This window comes from Marmota monax, unplaced genomic scaffold, assembly GCF_021218885.2.
Source record: "Marmota monax isolate L192 unplaced genomic scaffold, Marmota_monax_Labrador192_F-V1.1 WCK01_AAM20220418_F8-fsc00027, whole genome shotgun sequence".
NCBI lineage: Eukaryota > Metazoa > Chordata > Mammalia > Rodentia > Sciuridae > Marmota > Marmota monax.
Window position 1 is genome coordinate 10,127,237 of NW_026694617.1, and position 19,867 is coordinate 10,147,103.

A 19,867-nucleotide genomic window follows, 5' to 3' on the forward strand; every position below is an offset into this window, starting at 1 on the left:
AAAAATAAAATAAAGATAGTGGTAAGGAGGGTGGATCATTTTTTTCTACTCGTTAGCAATAAACATTGGTTGTTGCAAAGTCAATAGTCTCCTATGCTCAGATTAGGTGACTCCAGCAGAGACCAACCAGCTTCCTGCTTAACAGAGAGGGCTAATTGTATTACTTCACCTAGTCCAGAGTCTTCCTTGAGACCTGTGTGCTCAGAAACTCACATTTTCCAAAACACTGGCACTAGTCCTACGAATCTGATTTGTTTTCCAAGATTCTAATTTATTTTATATACAAACAGAGAAGCATTGTCCCCTTTTAACAGAGGAGTGGCATAACCAGGACTAGAAAGATCTTCCCTTAGCAGAAGGGAAACTGCCTAAGAAGGAAATGGATGCTAGGGAGACTGAGGCTGTTTATGGAAAAATTCCAACATGCAACAAAGCAAGATATAGAATAACCTAGATATAATAATAATAATCAAGATATAGAATATAGAATAATTATTCTATAGAATAATCCCATTGATGTAAAACCTAATGCATACAAACAAACATGCTTGCCTCCACAGAGAATTTCTGGAAGTAACAAATTGATAAGAGTGAATGCAATAGGTGGAGAGGAGTGGAGGAGGGGTAGGGTACAAAATGAAATATAGGACCCTGTGTTAAAACATTATTAAGAATCCCAATGCAATGGTGGGACAATAAACCAAGCACAGAACTCTTCCAAGCACAAGCCCTGTGAGACTGTCCAGATCACATGCCCACGAAAGCAGCTTAGGTAATAGAGCATGACTGGGGAGGAGAGCAGAGATATTTTTATGTGTGTTTTCATTTTCACAATATGTGAACATTGTTTTCTTAAACTAAAACTGTATATGTTAGGGTTGGAGGTATGGCTCAGGGATAGAACACTGTCTGTTGCTGGCATGAGACTCCGGGTTCAATTCCCAGCACTGCCATCAATCCATAAATCAACCAATAAAAACAAAAATCTATATTTTAAAGGTTTGTCTAAATTATAACTAGCCCAGAACTAGTGGAAATGCAAAGGAGGGAGATCCTGAGAAAGATATTTCACTTTGAGTCACAGGATTTGGTAATATAGTCAGATGCCTACATTAATAAGGCTCATAAAGTAGAGATAATTATAAACATTGAAAGCTGCAACTATGTTATAGCACTTGGTTTAGGTAAGCTCCGTATATTAACTGGAGTAGGTAAGCAAAAGGTTTCCCAGTTTATTTGTTTTTTTACTTTCCAGTAGAATAATAAAAATATACTAAGTACTCCTTAATTCTCATGCCTGATTACTAAGACAAATAAGTTCTCATCCTAGTCAGAATTTTAATAATTACCATACTATTCTAAAGACAAATAAATCTTAAGGCATAACAATTACATAAATGTAAGAAAAAGTAATACAAATGTTTTTCTTTTTAAATGTATTGTATGCTGACTTTTTTTGGTATCTGTTCCTACCATGTCAAATATTCAATAAAAGTAATATATTACTTTAGCAAAATTCACTTAACATGTACATAAGGACAATGAGGTAGTAATGATGCAGGAAGAGGTTCAGACAGGCAATCAGAAAGCCTGAGCTATGGTTCTCCATCTCACCAACAAAGTGATTATTTTTATTCACTAAACTCATCAGATTTACTATGCTTCCCCATACCAGATATATTGCTGCTATCAGTTACCCATAATGTTATCACATAGTCGATTCCCCCCATCACTTGAAGTTCTAAGACATGAAACTTTCATGATGCCACTTTGTTCATTTATCTAAAGTTTTTTGAGGTAAGAAGCTATCCCAGGAGTGTACAGCATTTTTCCAGATGCTATTTTTCTAGTGGAAGAAGACAAATGAGAGAAGTAATCATTGCAAAACAGCATGATGATTGCCACAGTAGGAGGCAGTCCCCAGATACAGACTCGAAGGATTTGGAGAAATTGCCAGAAAGAAGATGGCTGGGTAGAGTAGTGTTTGTACTTTGAGGTCATCTATGAATCTGTTATTTTGAAATAGCTTAATTGAACAAGAAAAGTAGTGATCTTCATTTTTCCCAAGAGAATTTGCTGTGAGAATCCCATTCCTCAAGCCTGAGTGCTTTTTACTTCCTGCTTAGTGGGATAAAGGGGAAGGATTCAACCAGGTAAAAAAGGCACTAGCGATGGCACTAAGGTTCTGATTTTTTCAGGTCTTCAGTTTACACACCTTGAACATATAAAAGTAGGGTCATACTAAACACATAATTTCTAAGAGTATAGTAGCTCGACTAACCTGAAGACTTAAAAGTAATACAGAAAGTTAGCAATGATGGTGGAATGTGATGGTCATCATTATCCAAAGTATATGAAGACATGAATTGGTGTGAATATACTTTATTTACAACCAGAGATATGAAAAATTGTGCTCCATATGTGTAATATGAATCATAATGCATTCCACTGTCATTTATTTAAAAAAACAATAAAAATTTTTAAAAAGTAATACAGAAAAAAATGGAAAATAAGACATTTAATTGTGAGCATCCAGAAATGTCATTCTTGCCATGAATAAGTAGTTCAAACCTATTGTGCTGCAAAAAGAAACAGAGAAAACAGATCTTTAATGTCAATCCTAGATTTGGCAAGCTTCATTTTGAGGGAACATATTAAACTGAGTTATTTTTCTCCAAAGAATCAAATGTAAAGGTAACAGAGTTTGAGAGGTCCAGTGAGAACTATTGAAAAGTTAGGCCTTCAAATAGCATTCTGCTTTCTTTAGAATCTCCAAGTAGTCATTTCTCTCTGTCAGGTTTCCTTAAGTTGTTATTATGACCCATTCCATCTTTTTCCTACTGTTTTACATTGATGAATGCCAAGACTATGCTTGAAAATACAAGCCCACCTGCAAGGACGGAACAAGACACAAACCAGCTGAGATTTGAAAAGGGGGTCAGGTTTCCAGTAACTTTGACCAGGAACCTCACTGCACTTAAAGACCTGTGAGCAGCACTGAACTTTCTGCACCTTAGTCATTTCCTTCATTTCAGCAGCGTTAACAGAAGGAAAGACGGATCAAGCTCTTGAGTGAAAAGACAAAGCCACCTTTCTCCTTGGAGCACTTGTTCAATTCATTTCTGTAGCACACTTGAGCATTATGAAGGGCAGGTACATGTGAGACCCCTTTTCAATTCTAGCTTTATCCAAACAGGATGTGACTCACTTATAGTTTTTTATAAATATGTTTAAGTTTTGCGATTCTGTGTTGAGTCAAAGTAAAATCCGTTGAATCAAAAGCTAGGATTCCAATTATATGTTCACACTTTTCTCTAAATAGATACCCTCTTCTTAAAAGTATGAATGGAACATTGATAAAAATTTGTCAGAGCCCACCTTTAGAATCACAGTGTGAAATACGTAGGAAATAGTTTAGAAATATGACATTCAAATTTACTGCTGAAAATCAAGCAACTATATCATGTAACCCAACTGAATGAAACAAGCCCTTATTTTGTTTGTCAGTGGAAAACAGTTCAGAATTTAAACCAGTAATAAAATATCTGAAAGAAGAGTGCAATTAAGAAAGGGAAATATAAAAGGCAATGTTTACTGAAAGTACTTGAACTCAGCTGTTAAAACAGGAAATGTAACTTAAATTTTTAAGTAATGTTTTCAAGCTAAGTAGTGTCTTGGACCTAAAGGTGTTTAAATTTTGAAGTGTGGCTAATTTATAATAATATATTGTGAGTAATGTGAATTCCATTATGGCTACTTAATTTATCATTGCTGTCACTTTCAATAATCAGGGCAGGATAAAAGAAGGGAGTGCACCTCACACTCCCCAGGAGAGGATGACTCATACTTGGTGCCCTCCTTCAGTATTCAGTAAATATACCCACAAGCCAGACAAAATGGTGACATAAGCAGTTCAGTTCCAACAGCTAGAAGAACCATGTTTAACTGGCATTATATAGTTGCTTGATTTTCTCTGTGGTCAAATTTTGTGTTTGAAGGCGATTTGCTTAAATTTCAACCTCACATTTGTTTTTACCCACAAACAGCAATTTGGCTGCCCATCTACAGTCAATTTAATTAAAATGCACGATTGGAATACATTCATTGTAGCCAAATCACATGGCATGGAGAGATGCTTTGTTGAACTGGATTTTTGTCATTACTTAAATATCATTAGTGATCTGATCTGCCAGGGCTTCATGTTACAGCTGGACAACCCTTGTCTCCTTTAGAAATGGGTGTCTATCTTATAAGAGCACTTCTTCTCAATCCTGGGGTTCCTCTGCACCACCATGAAGCTTTCTCAACACAGGTGCTATGCTTGGCCCTGAGATAGATGTGATGATGAACAAGACTTCTTGCTGCACTTTCATCTTCTTTATTTATACCTTGTGAGTGCTCACCAGTCAGCAGGCATTACCTATGCTAGTAGATGATAGCACTTCTTGCTCTCCTGTGGGACTTCCCCTCTTGGATATTTCTGTGGGTTCCTGCTAGCTGGGTGAGCCCTGTGTTGTCAACCTCATGCATTTTATTGGGCCATAGGAATGCTTACATTTCTGTACAGATTAAATGCAACCTATGCTGAAGAAAGAGAAAGAGAAGGGAAATAATTTATAATCCCTGTGATGCATAAAAGGACTTCTATTCTTAAAGAGATGGTTTCCTGACACAAATAATAGTTAGAAATAGTATTTATTGATAAAGACACAACCAAAACTTCGGGAACTTTTGATTTAAACATTCAGTGGAGTTATTTTTACTCCATAAAAAGAAAAAACAAATAATATTCTTACTATTTGTATTTAATGATCTTTTTTTTTTTCCGTCTCCAATTGCTTGTGCCCACCAATACCTGGTATATGCTAATCAAAGGAAATAAATTTCAGAGGAAAGAGGAAAAAACATTTATTAATTGTATGGATAGTCATAAATATTTGTTATAATTTAGGGATTTTGAAATAGAATTTGTCCTCTAAAACAAATAGTCTGCACATTTTCCTTTTAATAAATTTCAAGAAATCTGAATGATCTAAAAGATATAAAAGGCTGAAAATGAATCATGTGACTGAAAAGAACCACTCTTTAATTTATGATATTAATTTTAAATTCTGTGTTGTATGTTTAAAAGGGCTGGCATTTTGATGTTAGCAATCTTTTAGTTAGGAATACCAGTTAACCTCTCAGAAAATATGCTTCACTGATAGAACAATCAATTTAATATCATAACTTCATTTATTTTATCTATGCTTTTATTATTTTCAACTTTCATGAATGGAAAGGCAATGAGATTGGCTAGTCCGACTGTAGAAAATGATCTTCCCCCAGGGCTAGGGTGGCGGCTCAGAGGAAAAGTGCTTGCCTAACATGCGTGAGGCAATGACTTCGATCACCAGCACCACATAAAAATTAAATAAAGGTATTGTGTCCACCTACAACTAAAGAATAAATGTAAAAAGAAAGAAAGAAAGAAAATGGTCTTCCCAAAGCTATGTTGACTGAATTCAAAAATGCTATCAAGATACTTGCTGTATAACAGAACTTGTTTTGCAAATGATGGTGGTGAAGCTCCTGGCATCTGTGTAGCTCTTATTGGTCACAGATGCATGGGGGGTAGCCCCAGGGACCTCCTCTGAGCATGATGGTTTGCTCAGGTAACAGTTTCTCTTTCAGTCCTCCATCCAGAACCTTGGTTTCTGTAGCAGCCCTCTACAGTAGTAGCAGCTTGGGTCAGTAGTAACAGCTTGGTGGTGGAGGGGGGAGACTGTGGTAACTCAGTTATTTCCATCTTCCACATCATTTTCTCTGAATGGACTGAAGAATTCAAAGTGCTTCACGAGGCACTGCAAGGCACCCTCAAAAAATGCTGCTGGCTTCTCCTGTGCCTTAATGCCAGCTCACATCCATTATGTGCTTATTGTGTGCCAGCAACAGGATAAGTATTTAAAGTCTCACGTAAATCTTCTGAGGTGGTGCTGTGTTTTTCTCCATTTTACACATGAGGAAATTATACCCTGGAGAAGCCACACCATTTGTCTAAGATTTTCTAGGTAATAAAGAATAGTACCTTAGAATTCTGAAACACAGTTGTTTTGTCTCTGATCAGCTCTGGCGGGTCATATCTTCAGAGCTAACCACACAGAAAGACTGGAAATGTACAAGTTTTGTCATTATTTTTCTCTCAGTAACATGCCACTACTTTGATTTTTCTAAACCTCTGTGTCTCTCGATAGCCCATAATATAGATATTTAGGAAATGGACCTTGATACCAAAATAAAGAGAAGTCCAAAGAAAAGTCCTTAGTGGTGATTTGGTTTAAAGCTAGATCTTGAGGGTCCTTTACTAGTATCATGGTCTGAGTGGCTTCCTTTCTGCCAAATTCATAAGTTGTAAGTTCTAACTTCCTAGTACCTCAGAAAATGTCTATAAAGATAGGGCCGTTAAAGAGGTGAATAAGGTAAAATGAGATTATCTGGGTGGAGTCAACCTAATCCAATATGACTAGTCTTTAATAGAAGCGATTAGGACACAGACTCACACAGGGTAAGACCATGCAAGACAGAAAGAAGACAATGATAGAAGAAAAAGTTGGCTACGATCTACATACTGTTGGGTCGGGCTCCAAATTCCTTAATAGGACACCCATAGCACAAGAGTTAATAACAAGAATCAACAAATGGGACTTACTTAAACTAAAAAGTTTTTTCTCAGCAAGAGAAACAATAAGAGAGGTAAATAGGGAGCCTACATCCTGGAAAGAAATTTTTACTCCTCACACTTCAGATAGAGCCCTAATATCCAGAGTATACAAAGAACTCAAAAAATTAAACAATAAGATAACAAATAACCCAATCAACAAATGGGCCAAGGACCTGAACAGACACTTCTCAGAGGAGGACATATAATCAATCAACAAATACATGAAAAAATGCTCACCATCTCTAGCAGTCAGAGAAATGCAAATCAAAACCACCCTAAGATACCATCTCACTCCAGTAAGATTGGCAGCCATTATGAAGTCAAACAACAACAAGTGCTGGCGAGGATGTGGGGAAAAGGGTACACTTGTACATTGCTGGTGGGACTGCAAATTGGTGCGGCCAATTTGGAAAGCAGTATGGAGATTCCTTGGAAACCTGGGGATGGAACCACCATTTGACCCAGCTATTCCCCTTCTTGGACTATTCCCTAAAGACCTTAAAAGAGCATATTATAGGGATACTGCTACAACGATGTTCATAGCAGCACAATTCACAATAGCAAGACTGTGGAACCAACCCAGATGTCCTTCAATAGATGAATAGATAAAAAAAATGTGGCATTTATACACAATGGAGTATTACTCTGTACTAAAAAATGACAAAATCATTGAATTTGCAGGAAAATGGATGGCACTAGAGCAGATTATGCTAAGTGAAGCTAGCCAATCCCTAAAAAACAAATGCCAAATGTCTTCTTTGATATAAGGAGAGCAACTAAGAACAGAATAGGGAGGAAGAGCATGAGAAGACGATCACCATTAAACAGGGACAAGAGCGGGGAGGGAAAGAGAGAGAGAAGGGAAATTGCATGGTAAAGGAAGGAGATCCTCATTGTTATACAAAATTACATATAAGAGAAAGTGAGGGTAAAGGGGAAAAGAAAACAAGAGAGAGAAATGAATTACAGTAGATGGGGTAGAGAGAGAAGATGGGAGTGGAGGGGAAGGGAGGGGAGAGGGGATAGTAGAGGATAGGAAAGGCAGCAGAATACAACATACACTAGTATGGCAGTATGTAAAAAAGTGGATGTGTAACCGATGTGAATCTGCAATATGTATACGGGGTAAAAATGGGAGTTCATAATCCGCTTGAATCAAATGTATGAAATATGTCAAGAGCTTTGTAATGTTTTGAACAACTAATAATAAAAAAATACTAAAAAAAAATTAAAAAAATAAAACTGAAAAAAAAAGAAGACAAGCCAGAGAGACCCTTTGAAGGAATCAGCCCTGCCAATCACTTGATCTTAGATTTCTAGCCCCCAGAAATGTGAGAAATTAAATATCTGTTATTGAGGCACTGAGTCTGTGATACTATGAAATGATAGCACTAGTAAACTAGTACAAGTGGATTTGCGTAATCTTTAGTGTCCAAATTAAGAGTGTTCATGATGATTCGATATCCCTGTTTAAAAATCAGAAATCTAGTCCAGAAGAACAGTTACAAGTTAAATCTAGTTAAGAAGCAATTCATTTCCCAAATTATTTTATTGTACTGAAATTTTATTGCCCTACATGGAACTTGACTAAGAGGTTTGGTGTGGGCCTTGGCATATTATTCAGTTAATCTTGACCAGGTTTATGGTAAGAGTATTGGCTCTGAAGGCAAATTGGAGAAACTTTTTGGATTTCTTCACACAACTATTTTGACACACTTACCTTGGAAAGAATAAACCTTTGCAGAGTCTCACCAAATTCACTTTGTATGAACAAATGCAGAAATTCCTGAGAAATTATGGCAATTCTGGCTGTTAAAATCAGAATAAAATATGTGCATGACCAGTGAAAAAAGAAAGAAAGAAATCAAGAATAAACTCAGTCTTATCCAAAAATATTCAAATATTGTCCATGAAAAAAAATCCTCTTTTACTTTCAATTCACTAAGTGTTTTTAAAGGGCGCACATGGTACTATAGAGAAATAGAATGAGAAGGTAACCCTGATTTCAATTATTCCTTGATAAGATATGAGAAAAAAAAAGATGCAGATACAAATAGCCATAATTTCATGTAGACATTGATTCAATCTATAATGGAAGTAAAAATTTAATGGAATCACAGAGGCCTGAGAAGGTAATTCAAGCTAAGGGCACTGGGCCTTTTGGTAGAGGTGCTGCTGGTGTTGGGTCTGGAGGTTGACAGGTGGAATTGCAGAGGGAGGAATGTTCGAGGCAGATGGATTAACACAAGGAAAAACAGATGTTGTTGAGTGCAAATCATGTTCAGTGAAAAAGTAGGAGTGTGTCATGCTTACATGAGGGGACACATTGAGAGGAAGAGCCGTTTGCCCCTGCATAGAGTCAAAGGACCTGGGTGTGAGTCCTGTGTTCACCATTTACTAGATTTATGACCTCAGTCTTCCTGAGTCTCAAATTCCTCATCTGTGGAAATCTCCAACTAGCAGAGCATGACATGCAATAAAACTTCAGTAACTGTTAGCTGAACTTAAATAGTTCAGACTTGATTCTGTAGGATATGGAAGCCAATATAAATTTTAAACCTGCAAATAAGATAACCAGAAATAGATATTTAAAAATTTATCTCAGCAATACTGTGTGTTGAATAAATTAGAGGGCAGCCACTGTCCAAGAGGGAAGACTGCTCAGGAGAGTGCTGCAATAGTGTAGCTTAGAGATAGAGAGAGCCCAAAGAAGGCTGGTGGGATGGAAAGGAGGTGATGGATGTGGGAGACTTTCCTGGGGAGCAAAACGGCACTGGGCTATACAACCTGGGACATGGCATGATGTGCAGAAAATCAGATTCTAGTCATATTTTTTTTCAAGCAATAACATAACCTCTAGGGCTAGCTACCTCTGCAGATTCTCTGTTTTTACATCTACAAAACATATTGAAAAATCCTGAGCACTAAAATATTTCAAGCATCTTTAGAATCAACAAGCCTTGTTAAATGAGTAGATAAAAAAGCAATGAACATATGGGAGATAAAAAAATTGAAATTAGCATGGAGAGAAAAGTTTTATGCATTATTGAGTCAACAATTAGAGGATGTCATTACTGATAATATAGAAGAGAGGAAAAGGAACAGGTTGGGTGATGATATGATAAATCTTGTTCCAATAAATGTTATTTTTGAAGGGCTGTCCTTTGATTAGACATGTGATTTTATGAATATTCAAAAATTAGTTATTTTAGACTATCTTATAGCATGTAAACATGCAATTTGGAAACAAATATCTTTTTCTTTATAGATTCTTTTCATTGGTGATTCAACCAACAGAGGGATCATGTACTATCTGATTGAAAGACTAAATGAAACGCTCCAGGAATGGCAGAAGGTGCATGGAACTAAATTGTATCCCAACGTCAATGGTGGGAAGACATTGGTTAGTTACTCCTACTATCCCCAGTTTTGGATAAGTCCTTCACTGAGACCAACGTTTGAGAAAGCACTTGAACATCTCCTGCAAAGGTACAATGGAACTATTATGAATGGCACAAGGCCACAATGTCCTGATGTTTTACTAGCAGTCATAATTGCTCACTGTATATCAAATGTGCTGAAAGGCTTAGATACTCAGTAATGTGGCTGAAAACGAGTTGCAAATGACAAGAAGGTCCTGTGATCAGGAAGCCAGACATGGTTCAATGAAATGTGAGGCAATGCAGTTAAAATGTTTACCATCTGTTTTAAAGCAACATGTGTTGTTTTTCTTTCTGGATTTCAGATCACGTCCCCTAGAGAATACTGGCCAGACTGTATTGGTTGTTGGTGGTGTTCAGTGGCTTAATTCCAACCACCTGCAAATTATTCACAAGGTTTTGAAAAGGTAAACTGCTGTGACAGTAATTGTCATTGATATTTAAAAATTTTTAAAAGGTGATATTGATAATGGCTAAGTTTTATCAAGACATTTACTTAAATAACACTTCATAATTTAAACTTAGATTTAAAGCCTGGTTTAAAATATTTCAAAATACTTTTATATCTAATCACAACAGGACTCTTCATTATTCAAATTTAAATTTGATACAGATCAAAACCTGTCCACTGATACCAAACTCAATCCACAAAATCCCCTAATACACATCAAATCTGTAAAATGGGAATTTGGTCCTGGATGCCAGTTATCTGATTCTCAAAGGATTCTGCTTGATTTTGGGGGGTAATTAACAAACACCTAAGCTGTAATTATAGTTTGTGACTTTGGAATTCTGATCATTTCATTCAGGGAAAATTTACTCAATATCCTAGTGATCATCAAAACTTTGGGAATTGGATTCCATCTGCCAGTGGACGGAGTGCATTTCTTAACACAGGTAAGCCCGTTTCTTCTTGGCTATGTGAACTTCATAATTCCGATTTTGATCCCTGTTGGAAAAGGTTCCAAAAAGGACACCTTCATGATGATCAAAAAAGATTATATACTTAGAGATTATAATTTCAAATCATTTATAATTATTCCTGGAAAAATGAAACCATAGCCCACAAATGTGTTGCAAATAATTTGCATTGAGTTTATAAAAGAAAAAGGGGTGGTGAACCATGCAAAATTAAGAACTAAGGCATATAAGAGAGAAACCTCTTCAAGTATCAGTTACCCATCAAGTTTTCATATGCCTTTCTAGGCTATATAAAAAGGCTTTCTTTTCTTCAGGTTCAGGCTAAGACCACAAATGAAATTGCCAATATCAAAGAGTCCTTTGGAAAGGAGTGGCTTTTTTGAAGACAATTGCTTTTTTTTTTTAATATCTTTGAAGTAGTATCATTGTTTTTTTCCCTATAGTTGGACATTCATGAATGAAAGGAGTTAGAGGCTTCTGACCAGAATAAGATAATAAATTCTTCTCACCACTGAATAGAAACTGCAGAACAAAAAAGAAAAACCACATCTGTAGGTCAGAGAACCAGCTGCTCTTGCTCAAGCGAGGAGAGTCCACCAGCAGCCCAAATCTGCAGACAATTGCACAGTCATGGTTCAGGGGCGTAGTGGGAAACTGGGCAGGCAGGAAACTGTCCATTTGATATGTAAGGAGTTAATATTTATTTTTGTGTCTGTGTGGAGTATACCTAGCTTTTCCCAGCACTGAGCACATTACCCCCTCTCTTTTCTGGAAACTTTATATCTTCTATGATACCAAAACGGGAGAACTGGTTGAAAGTGACTGATGTTAAACCTTCAAATTCAGCATCTTGAACTCAGCAAGGTTTAAGATAACTTAAAATGAGTTGAGCCATTTAAAAAAAAACTGAGGTCGCTGAAGGGATAACGTTTACTGGGGACCAGGAAAGGGGACTCTGATCATTTTTGGTGTGGGTTATGAATTGGAGCCCCTTTAATGTTATCTGAGGGCTTCCAGCTGAGATTGCAATTCCTTCTTGACTCTGGTAGCTCCACTGTGCTGCTTTGACTGCAGCTCCTTGGAGCAACTGGAGCATTCATGGCTCCTGCTTATATTTAGGTTATTAACTCACAATCCACTCATTCCAGCTAACATTTCTTCAACATTTGCTGTGTGCCAGACCCTGCATCAAAGACTTTGCCTGCCACCAGAGCTTTGCTGGTGCTCATCAGTCTTTTCCAACAGAGTAAGGACAAAAGGAAGGAAGGAGAAAAATAGTAATATGGTAGAAAGGGATAATAGCAAGTAAAGACAGAACATAAATCTCAACCCCCATCATATACAATTGCAAGACTGATAACTGCCCTCCTCTCTAGAATTATCCATTTTTTCCTTCGTTCCCAGAGCACATGCACACATATGCCTACACACACACACAGAAACACACACACACACACACACACACACACTGAGCTCAGTCAGGCTAAGCATGTGCTGCTTCTCAAGCACACCATGCTTTCAGGCCTTTGAAACCACTGTTCTCTTTTCTTGGATCCTACTCTCCCCACCCCTTCACCTGTGTCACCTCCATGCCCCCTCACTAGTTTAAGTGCTTCCTCTGGGAGGACTTTCTGGACACATTTGACTAGGTTATTTTCTCCTACCATGAGTGGCTAGAATAGTGTCTATGTCCTCACTCTTATCACCCAGCGCACACAAACCTTGGTTGTTCATCTTCCTGATGGGCTATAATCTGGGAATAGGGACATACATGGAGGTAAGGGGACCTTACATGGGTCACTCTGGTACCCCAAGTGCCAAACACGTTTCTCAACACATAGTGGACCCACAAAAATATGGCTTGTACACAAAAGAATGAGTGATTGTCTTAGTGATTTGGATGTCCCCAGATCACCCTTTCCCATTCATTCCTGTCCTAATGATGACTCCCATCTGAGTCCCAGCAGAAATTGTCTCTTGCTGCAGAGGCCCAACATGCCCATGCTGGAGTGCTGAGACTCAGTACCCTTTCTTGGCCTGGGCCACTAGGGTCATCTCCGCTCTAGAACTCCAGGTGGCATTAGCGAGAGCTTCTTTTGCTACTGCATTGCAATTCAACTCTTTACTCTGCCCAGTTCATCTTCCCTTGCTCCCTCATATGTGTTGATCCCCAAAGCACTGTCCTGTTAGCTCCCTGCATTCAAATATCTATTTCCCACAGAACTGGTCTTTCTCTAGAAAAATTTCTCTGGAAAATGTTTAAAGTTTCATGTACCTTTTGTAACTAGGTACATTAAAATGAGAGAATACTTGTAACTGGACAAGAAGCCTACACATGAAATTGAGAATATTGAATATCTTTTTTTTTTTTGGAGTTGGGAGATTACCAGGGATTGAACTCAGGGGCACTCAATGACTGAGTCACATCCCCAGCCCTATTTTGTATTTTATTTAGTGACAGGGTCTCACTGAGTTGCTTAGCCCCTCACTTTTGCTGAGGCTGGCTTTGAACTCACAATGCTCCTGCCTCAGCCTCCCAAGCTGCTGGGATTACAGGCGTGCGCCACTGTGCCTAGGGAACATCATTTTTATAGGATCATGAAGGCCCAGAGAAAATTTGCATGTCTCTTTCCTCCAGGGTGTTTCTTTTGAGCCTTTTCTATTTGCTACCTTTATTTTGAAGTAAACCCTCTTCTCGGTCATGTACAAATAAATATGCAAGTACAGTGAAAGCAGAAAATTTTATGTATCTGACTGCTTCTTTTACCTTGTAGTTGGATTAACAAATGGAAGCTATTATTTGTCTTTTTACCTATGAAATTATATTTGTCCTTTGAGAAAAGGAAAAGTGAGTGCAATACATTCCCTGTGTCAGTTTGGCTTCTCCAAGCACAGACAAGATTAACTGAAAAAGAGATAAACAAGGGGGATGCCTGATACAGGGTAAAAGATAAAGGGAGAGATGTGGGCGAAGGCAGGAGGCCCTTCAGACCACAGCATCCCAATGCATGTTACTGGATCCTGCACCAAATATCTTTTGAGTGCCTAGCATTCCCTGGGAACTGGACTGGACTGCAATGGGTCTGATATGAAAAGAGAGGAAGAAGGATGATTTCAGTAGAAAGCCTAGGATAGCAGGTCAGTTCTGAGAAACTTAGCCAAGCCACGACAAAGCCCTGAAGCCACAATGATTAGCAGAGTACACCTTAACTAGAACTCCCAGCCATGCTCAATCATTGCCAGGGACTTGGTGCCTGAGGGAGGGAGGAATCTGATCCACAGTAACAGCAGCTGGAGCCTTCACTCAAGTCTGCTGCTCCCCCAAGCACACACCTGTCTTCCAGGCAGCAAACCTCACTCAAGACTGCTCAGAACCTCCTCTTAAAGCCTCACCATCCAGCTCTCCCCTGGCCCTGACAGCTACTCCTTCCATCAGTGCAGAACCTGGCATATTTTCCTCTAAAATAAAGGACTTAATAGCTGTTTATGAATCTGTTTCTCTTATTAGAATGCAGTGTCTTAAGAACAGAAACCACAATTTATTTATCCTTGTATTCCTGACTTGCAGCTAGAAACTAAGCACAAAGCAGATGCCAATTAATGTGACTCAATAAATGAGAATCCAAATAGCTGAACCTAGCACTCATGATTCTTAAATGTCAGTTTTCAAATTGAAGTTTTAAAATATTTATTATAGGCAATACATTTAATTTCTTTCTGTGTAAGGGAAAGTTCAAAACTATGTGTCTCTATACATTTTTATGCAACACACACTCTCAAACAGTTATATTGATGTCTTGAGAGAAAAAAGGATAGAACATGTCTTTATTTAAAAAATGCATGTGAAATTCTTTATCGCACAATAGAACCGATTTCTGTTTTAAAAGATGGCATTTATATGGTTTCTGCTTGAGTTATGAAATCATAAAATAATCTACTGCTAATAAAAACCCTTATTCTTCCACTTTGAAATACAGAGTGAAGTACAAAATGTATGGAAAGAAAATATGATTATTCTGGATGCTGCAAAAAGTTATGGCTATGAAGTGGTTGACACATTCACTATAACCATGGGGCGATATAAAGAGTTTCTGCAGGGCAGTTGTGGATGTCATTTCCATGAGGTATTTATGCTGGCTTTCTAATTTTTATAGCTTTTTATTTGAAAGAAAAATTTGTACCTTTATTTTACATAGAAGAAAATTATATCAGAAGGAGATCAAGTGATGTGCTCATCCTCACTCAGGCAAGATTTGTAGTAATTACAAATTTGGCTATTTAAATTAGTTGTTACAGCACCACCAAAAAAAAAAGTTGTTAAAATTAGATGCTTAAAAACAAGGGTCATTGGTCAATGCATGTGGGAAGATAGGAACCTGGGAACCTGGAGAGGGCTTGCCTTCCCCAACACACTTCAAGCCCTCCCATCAGAAATCTCATCCAAAGGACATGGCAAAAATATTCAGCTTGGGAATCAAGTCTATTGAACGTGCTACACTAATTGAGTGTTTAACTAATGCATAGCAGAGAACTGTGGTTTGAATAATTTTTTTCTTCTGCCAATGTAATAATAATTCTGTCTCTAATTAGATATTAAGTAGGTTTAGCTGATAAGGTAACAACAAAGAATAAATATTTTCCCTCCCAACCTTTCAGATTCTTCTGTGTATTTCCTCCCTACTCCTTGAATAAAATCTTGGATAGATCCCATAGCTTTGAAAGGTTGCCAATCACTTTCATACATCAGTACTAAAATTGTCCAGTCCTATGTCATAACCACATCATTCCTCTCCCCCAGTTCAGGGCTGCCTGTCTCAAAAGCCTAAAGTAGTGGGGAGAATGCAAGAGTTTTCTCTCTTCCCCATTTTGCTTTGCTACACTTCTTTTCCTTGCTCTGTTGGCATCAAATCAGGTACAGAGAGTATGTTGAAGAAAGAAAGATGTTACTTGAGTGGTACAGGCATAATTCAGCAATAAGCTTTCTAGGTATAGCATGCTGCTTCTTCCTTTTTTAATGAGTGCTTTTGTGAATGTCCTTGAAAAGATCCCCCACTGGGACATTCTGTCTGCAGCTTTCTTGATAGAGGCAATACCCTCTCTTAGATTCCTTCTTTGGCCCCTTGGTAACTAACAGTCCACTCTGTTGGAGGTCACATTGCCCCTCCAGGCATCCTCTTGGAAGATATTCAACTTGGCACTAGGCTTGCTATACTTAATTACTCTCATTTGGTCTACAGAAGTATTCATGCATCCTTGTTCCACTGTTGCTGGAAATACAGTTAATTCCCAATAAAGTCTTCTCTTTTACTCTTGCGTGGCGCTCTCTCTCTCTCTCTCTCTCTCTCTCTCTCTCTCTCTCTCTCTCCTTAAAGTGAATCTACAGCAAGTATCTCATACTAGGTCTAATGCCCTGAAATTCCAATAGACATGTGTCCACCTCTCAAAGTTGGCCTTTTGAATGTCCTTCTCACTTGGTTTTAAGCTAGAAGGAAGCAACTTCCCGAAAGGGAAGAAAACCACAAGGCATTTGGAAAACTCACGTAAAAATCTCTCTCTTTCTTTTTTTTCGTCTCACAACTCTTTTGATGAGACAAGGGTTTATATAAATGGATTTTGCCCACACTTTTACAAGTCACGAATAGATTGTCCAGAGACTGTTTGGAATATAAAGTTTCCTGGCAAATGCTGTTTGGGTCCAGGTCTCAAGAGATTCAGCTGACAGATGTGAAGAGAGCCTCCATTTAACCTTCCCATCAGATACTGGGTCACTCATCCTTTCCATTTTGTCTCCTTTTGTTAACTGGAATACATCCCTTTGTGGGTTGACTAGGGAGAAAACAACTACAGATTCTTTCTGATCCTCTTTTCAGCTGTTAGCTGACTGTCACATTCCATCCTCATCCCCAGATTCTTACAAATACCTCAAAGCTATGGACACTGCCCTCGTCCTGTATGATTTACTGATGGATGCTTCTTAGTTTATTATGTGACCAACAGAACTGCATCTCAGAGAAGTGAGAGCCGGCAATTGAAGTAGAGAACCTGACAAGATAAATTTTGATCCGGCAGCTTGAAGCTTGACTGTGCTGCTGCAGAACATATTTTAAGTTGTAGGAGACTGTATGCCTACTAATTGCTTCTACAAGAAAATATACCACCCATAAAGTACTTATCCTATTTGCAAAAAAGTCAGGATTAGAAACACAAGTGTGTTAGTCTGGAAGAGCAAGAAACAATGAATTGTCAGCTGAGCCAGCCCAGGATCATAGTTGGTCACAAAAGCACATCCACAAAAATGGGGACTTTGAAAGACAATGTACAGATTATTTTTTCCCTCTTTTAGAAAAAAAAAGGTTTATTTATTTACGTTTATATAATGTGCTTTCAATTAGTTTTTGTTGAGGAGAGTGCTTTTGTTTTTGTTTTCAGCTTTAGGGCTCTTAAAGTCTAACAAGGAAATGTTCTCCAATGATTTCCAACAGGACTCCAAGTAAAATCAGAAAATGTCCTTTCTACATGGGGTTACACATATCTCCTGCCACAGTATCAACTGGTTTACACTAACAACCATGGAATGTGAAAACCCCCCAAAGACTCCTTGAACCATCAGCACTAGGATATTGATTTATAATTATTTCCAATAAAATCTATCCTAAATTAGCAAAATAATGATTTGAGCATGTCAGGTAAAATTGCTTCACTTGCCTCTTCTTAGCTCTGTCTCTAATGCATGCTGTTTTGATGGCAAGCCATTAGAGAAGCCCCCTCAAATTATCCCAACTGATTCCTGGTAGTGTCACCTACTTGTAAGTTTTCACGATTGAACTGAAATACACTCTGAAAGCATTTGCCTTTTCAGTTACGATATGGAGTTGATAAGATCATCTTTCTCTGTTGACTCCCTTCATCATTAAGTCTCCAAACGCGTTCATTGCTCAGGCATAATTGTTGCTTAACTCTTGGACAATTTGTACCACTTGTACTTCAGGAAGTCTCTAATGCTGACATTGATGTTTTATAATCTTTCTAAACCATCAGCCAGCATCTTAAATCACTATTAGCTTATTACAAGCAATCAAAAAAATCTAAAACCTCCTTATGAAGAATGGTTTGATGATGAATGCAGCAAGCCAGGAAGAAGTTGATTACAAATTTCATGCAAAACATATTGAAGGGCAAACATTCTGCTGATAGTCGTTTTTTGCTCTTTGCTCATTTTATGAGAGTGGTAAAAAAAAAAAAGTTTGCCATAAAATAATAACAAAATGAGAAACAGTTGTGTTAGAGCATAAGAATTTTGGCTTGGGGGCTGTGTCTTCTGGTGTTCAATTAAACCATTCCCACAATAGTTTCAAGAGTACCTAGGAATATGGGTATAATCATTACAGTAAGACCTTGACACTTCTTCTTTGCTTTGTGGACAGGATTCTACTACAGACATAACAAAACCTGCATCAGTAAACTTTTATTGCCATAGGTGACATTAAAGGTCTTGGAGTGTCGATTTATCTGTCAAGGCACCAAAAGAGAATATGTTGCCACCATGATTCTATAAACAATTTCCCAAGTGGTGTACCTCAACTTTGGCTAAAGAGTTCCTGTTGATTAGAAAAGCAGGTGTTTTTCTTTATGGGTGGAAATGGAATTTTGTTTTCCAGTGTTTGTGCAGGACAACAAACAGGATCCAGGTAGCTCTTGTCCAAGAGAGGTTTTGGACAGTGTTGTGTTATGTGAACAAGCTTGAGCCTGGCAAGTATTCAGAAATGTTATCAGCCCAAACCTGGTTGCCAAAGAGGCAAATTCACCAACAATTGTGGTGTGATTATTAATTAGTCTAATCAGTTGTACAGACTTTATACGATATCTTGTTTTCTGGCAGATGTTAACTAGAGCTTTGACTCAGTCAACAAAATCCATCTGGCATCACGAACCAACACTAATACCTGCAGGTTTTCTTTGATTTTGGCACAGCGGAAAGAATAAAAAAAAAAAGGAGTTTCAGTTCCTTGCTAGAGATGATTGCCCATTATTATTTAATCTTCATCTTATAATCTTTGTTATTTAATCTTAACTAAACAAAACATTATGTGGCCTAGAAATGTTTTTCTCCTTTAAACTTTAAAATTTTATATCTAAACACAATGGAGAAAAGAAAATCTTTAAAATTCATCTACCTGAAAAAAAAAAGATATTTAAGTAAAAACAAATGATCCACATATAATTAGCTGATATAGAAGATTCTAGAATTTAACTATTAGCATAGCTATTTTTAATAAATTTGTAATGACAGTTTACTTAACAGGTGTTTTTGAGTACCTACTCTATTTTACTATTGTTAGAAAATGAGCCAAGAGAATACCTTAAAGGATTCCCATAAACATTTCAAAAGCAGCATTTCCTAAAGGAAGAATTAATATTCCCTTTATATGTGTTCCCTTCTGCGTTGTGCTAACATACTCTTTGCACTGCCATTTACAAACTAAAGACACTCTTGACTTTTGTTTATTTTTCTTCAGTCCCCTAACAATCTTAACCAACCAGTTACCAAGTCCTGTTTACATTCTGGTCTTCAGAATCTTTCCCCTATACTCTGTTTCAGTTTCCATAATTTGTTTATTCTTTTAATCATCCAACATTTGTTTGTTGATTCCAGTTATTGAGCTAAATGGTAGTGAAGCAAAAATTAATAAGACACATTCTCTGTCCTCAATATATTGCTATCAAGGACTAAAGCATTTGGAAAAAAATATTATGAAACAATATTTTAGGTGACATGTATATATGAGACTATTGTGATCACACCAAG

At 37.5% G+C, this 19,867-nt stretch overlaps 1 protein-coding gene across 1 annotated transcript in view; it reads left to right on the plus strand.

The window, feature by feature from the left end:
• Nucleotides 1-19,867, plus strand: part of Cped1 (cadherin like and PC-esterase domain containing 1) — a 263,515-nt gene that overhangs the window by 229,119 nt on the left and 14,529 nt on the right. The window contains exons 19-22 of the mRNA XM_046422379.2: nt 9,969-10,189; nt 10,446-10,547; nt 10,950-11,037; nt 15,039-15,185. Coding sequence (XP_046278335.1) covers nt 9,969-10,189; nt 10,446-10,547; nt 10,950-11,037; nt 15,039-15,185 — 558 coding nt within the window. The remainder of the gene's footprint in view (nt 1-9,968; nt 10,190-10,445; nt 10,548-10,949; nt 11,038-15,038; nt 15,186-19,867) is intronic.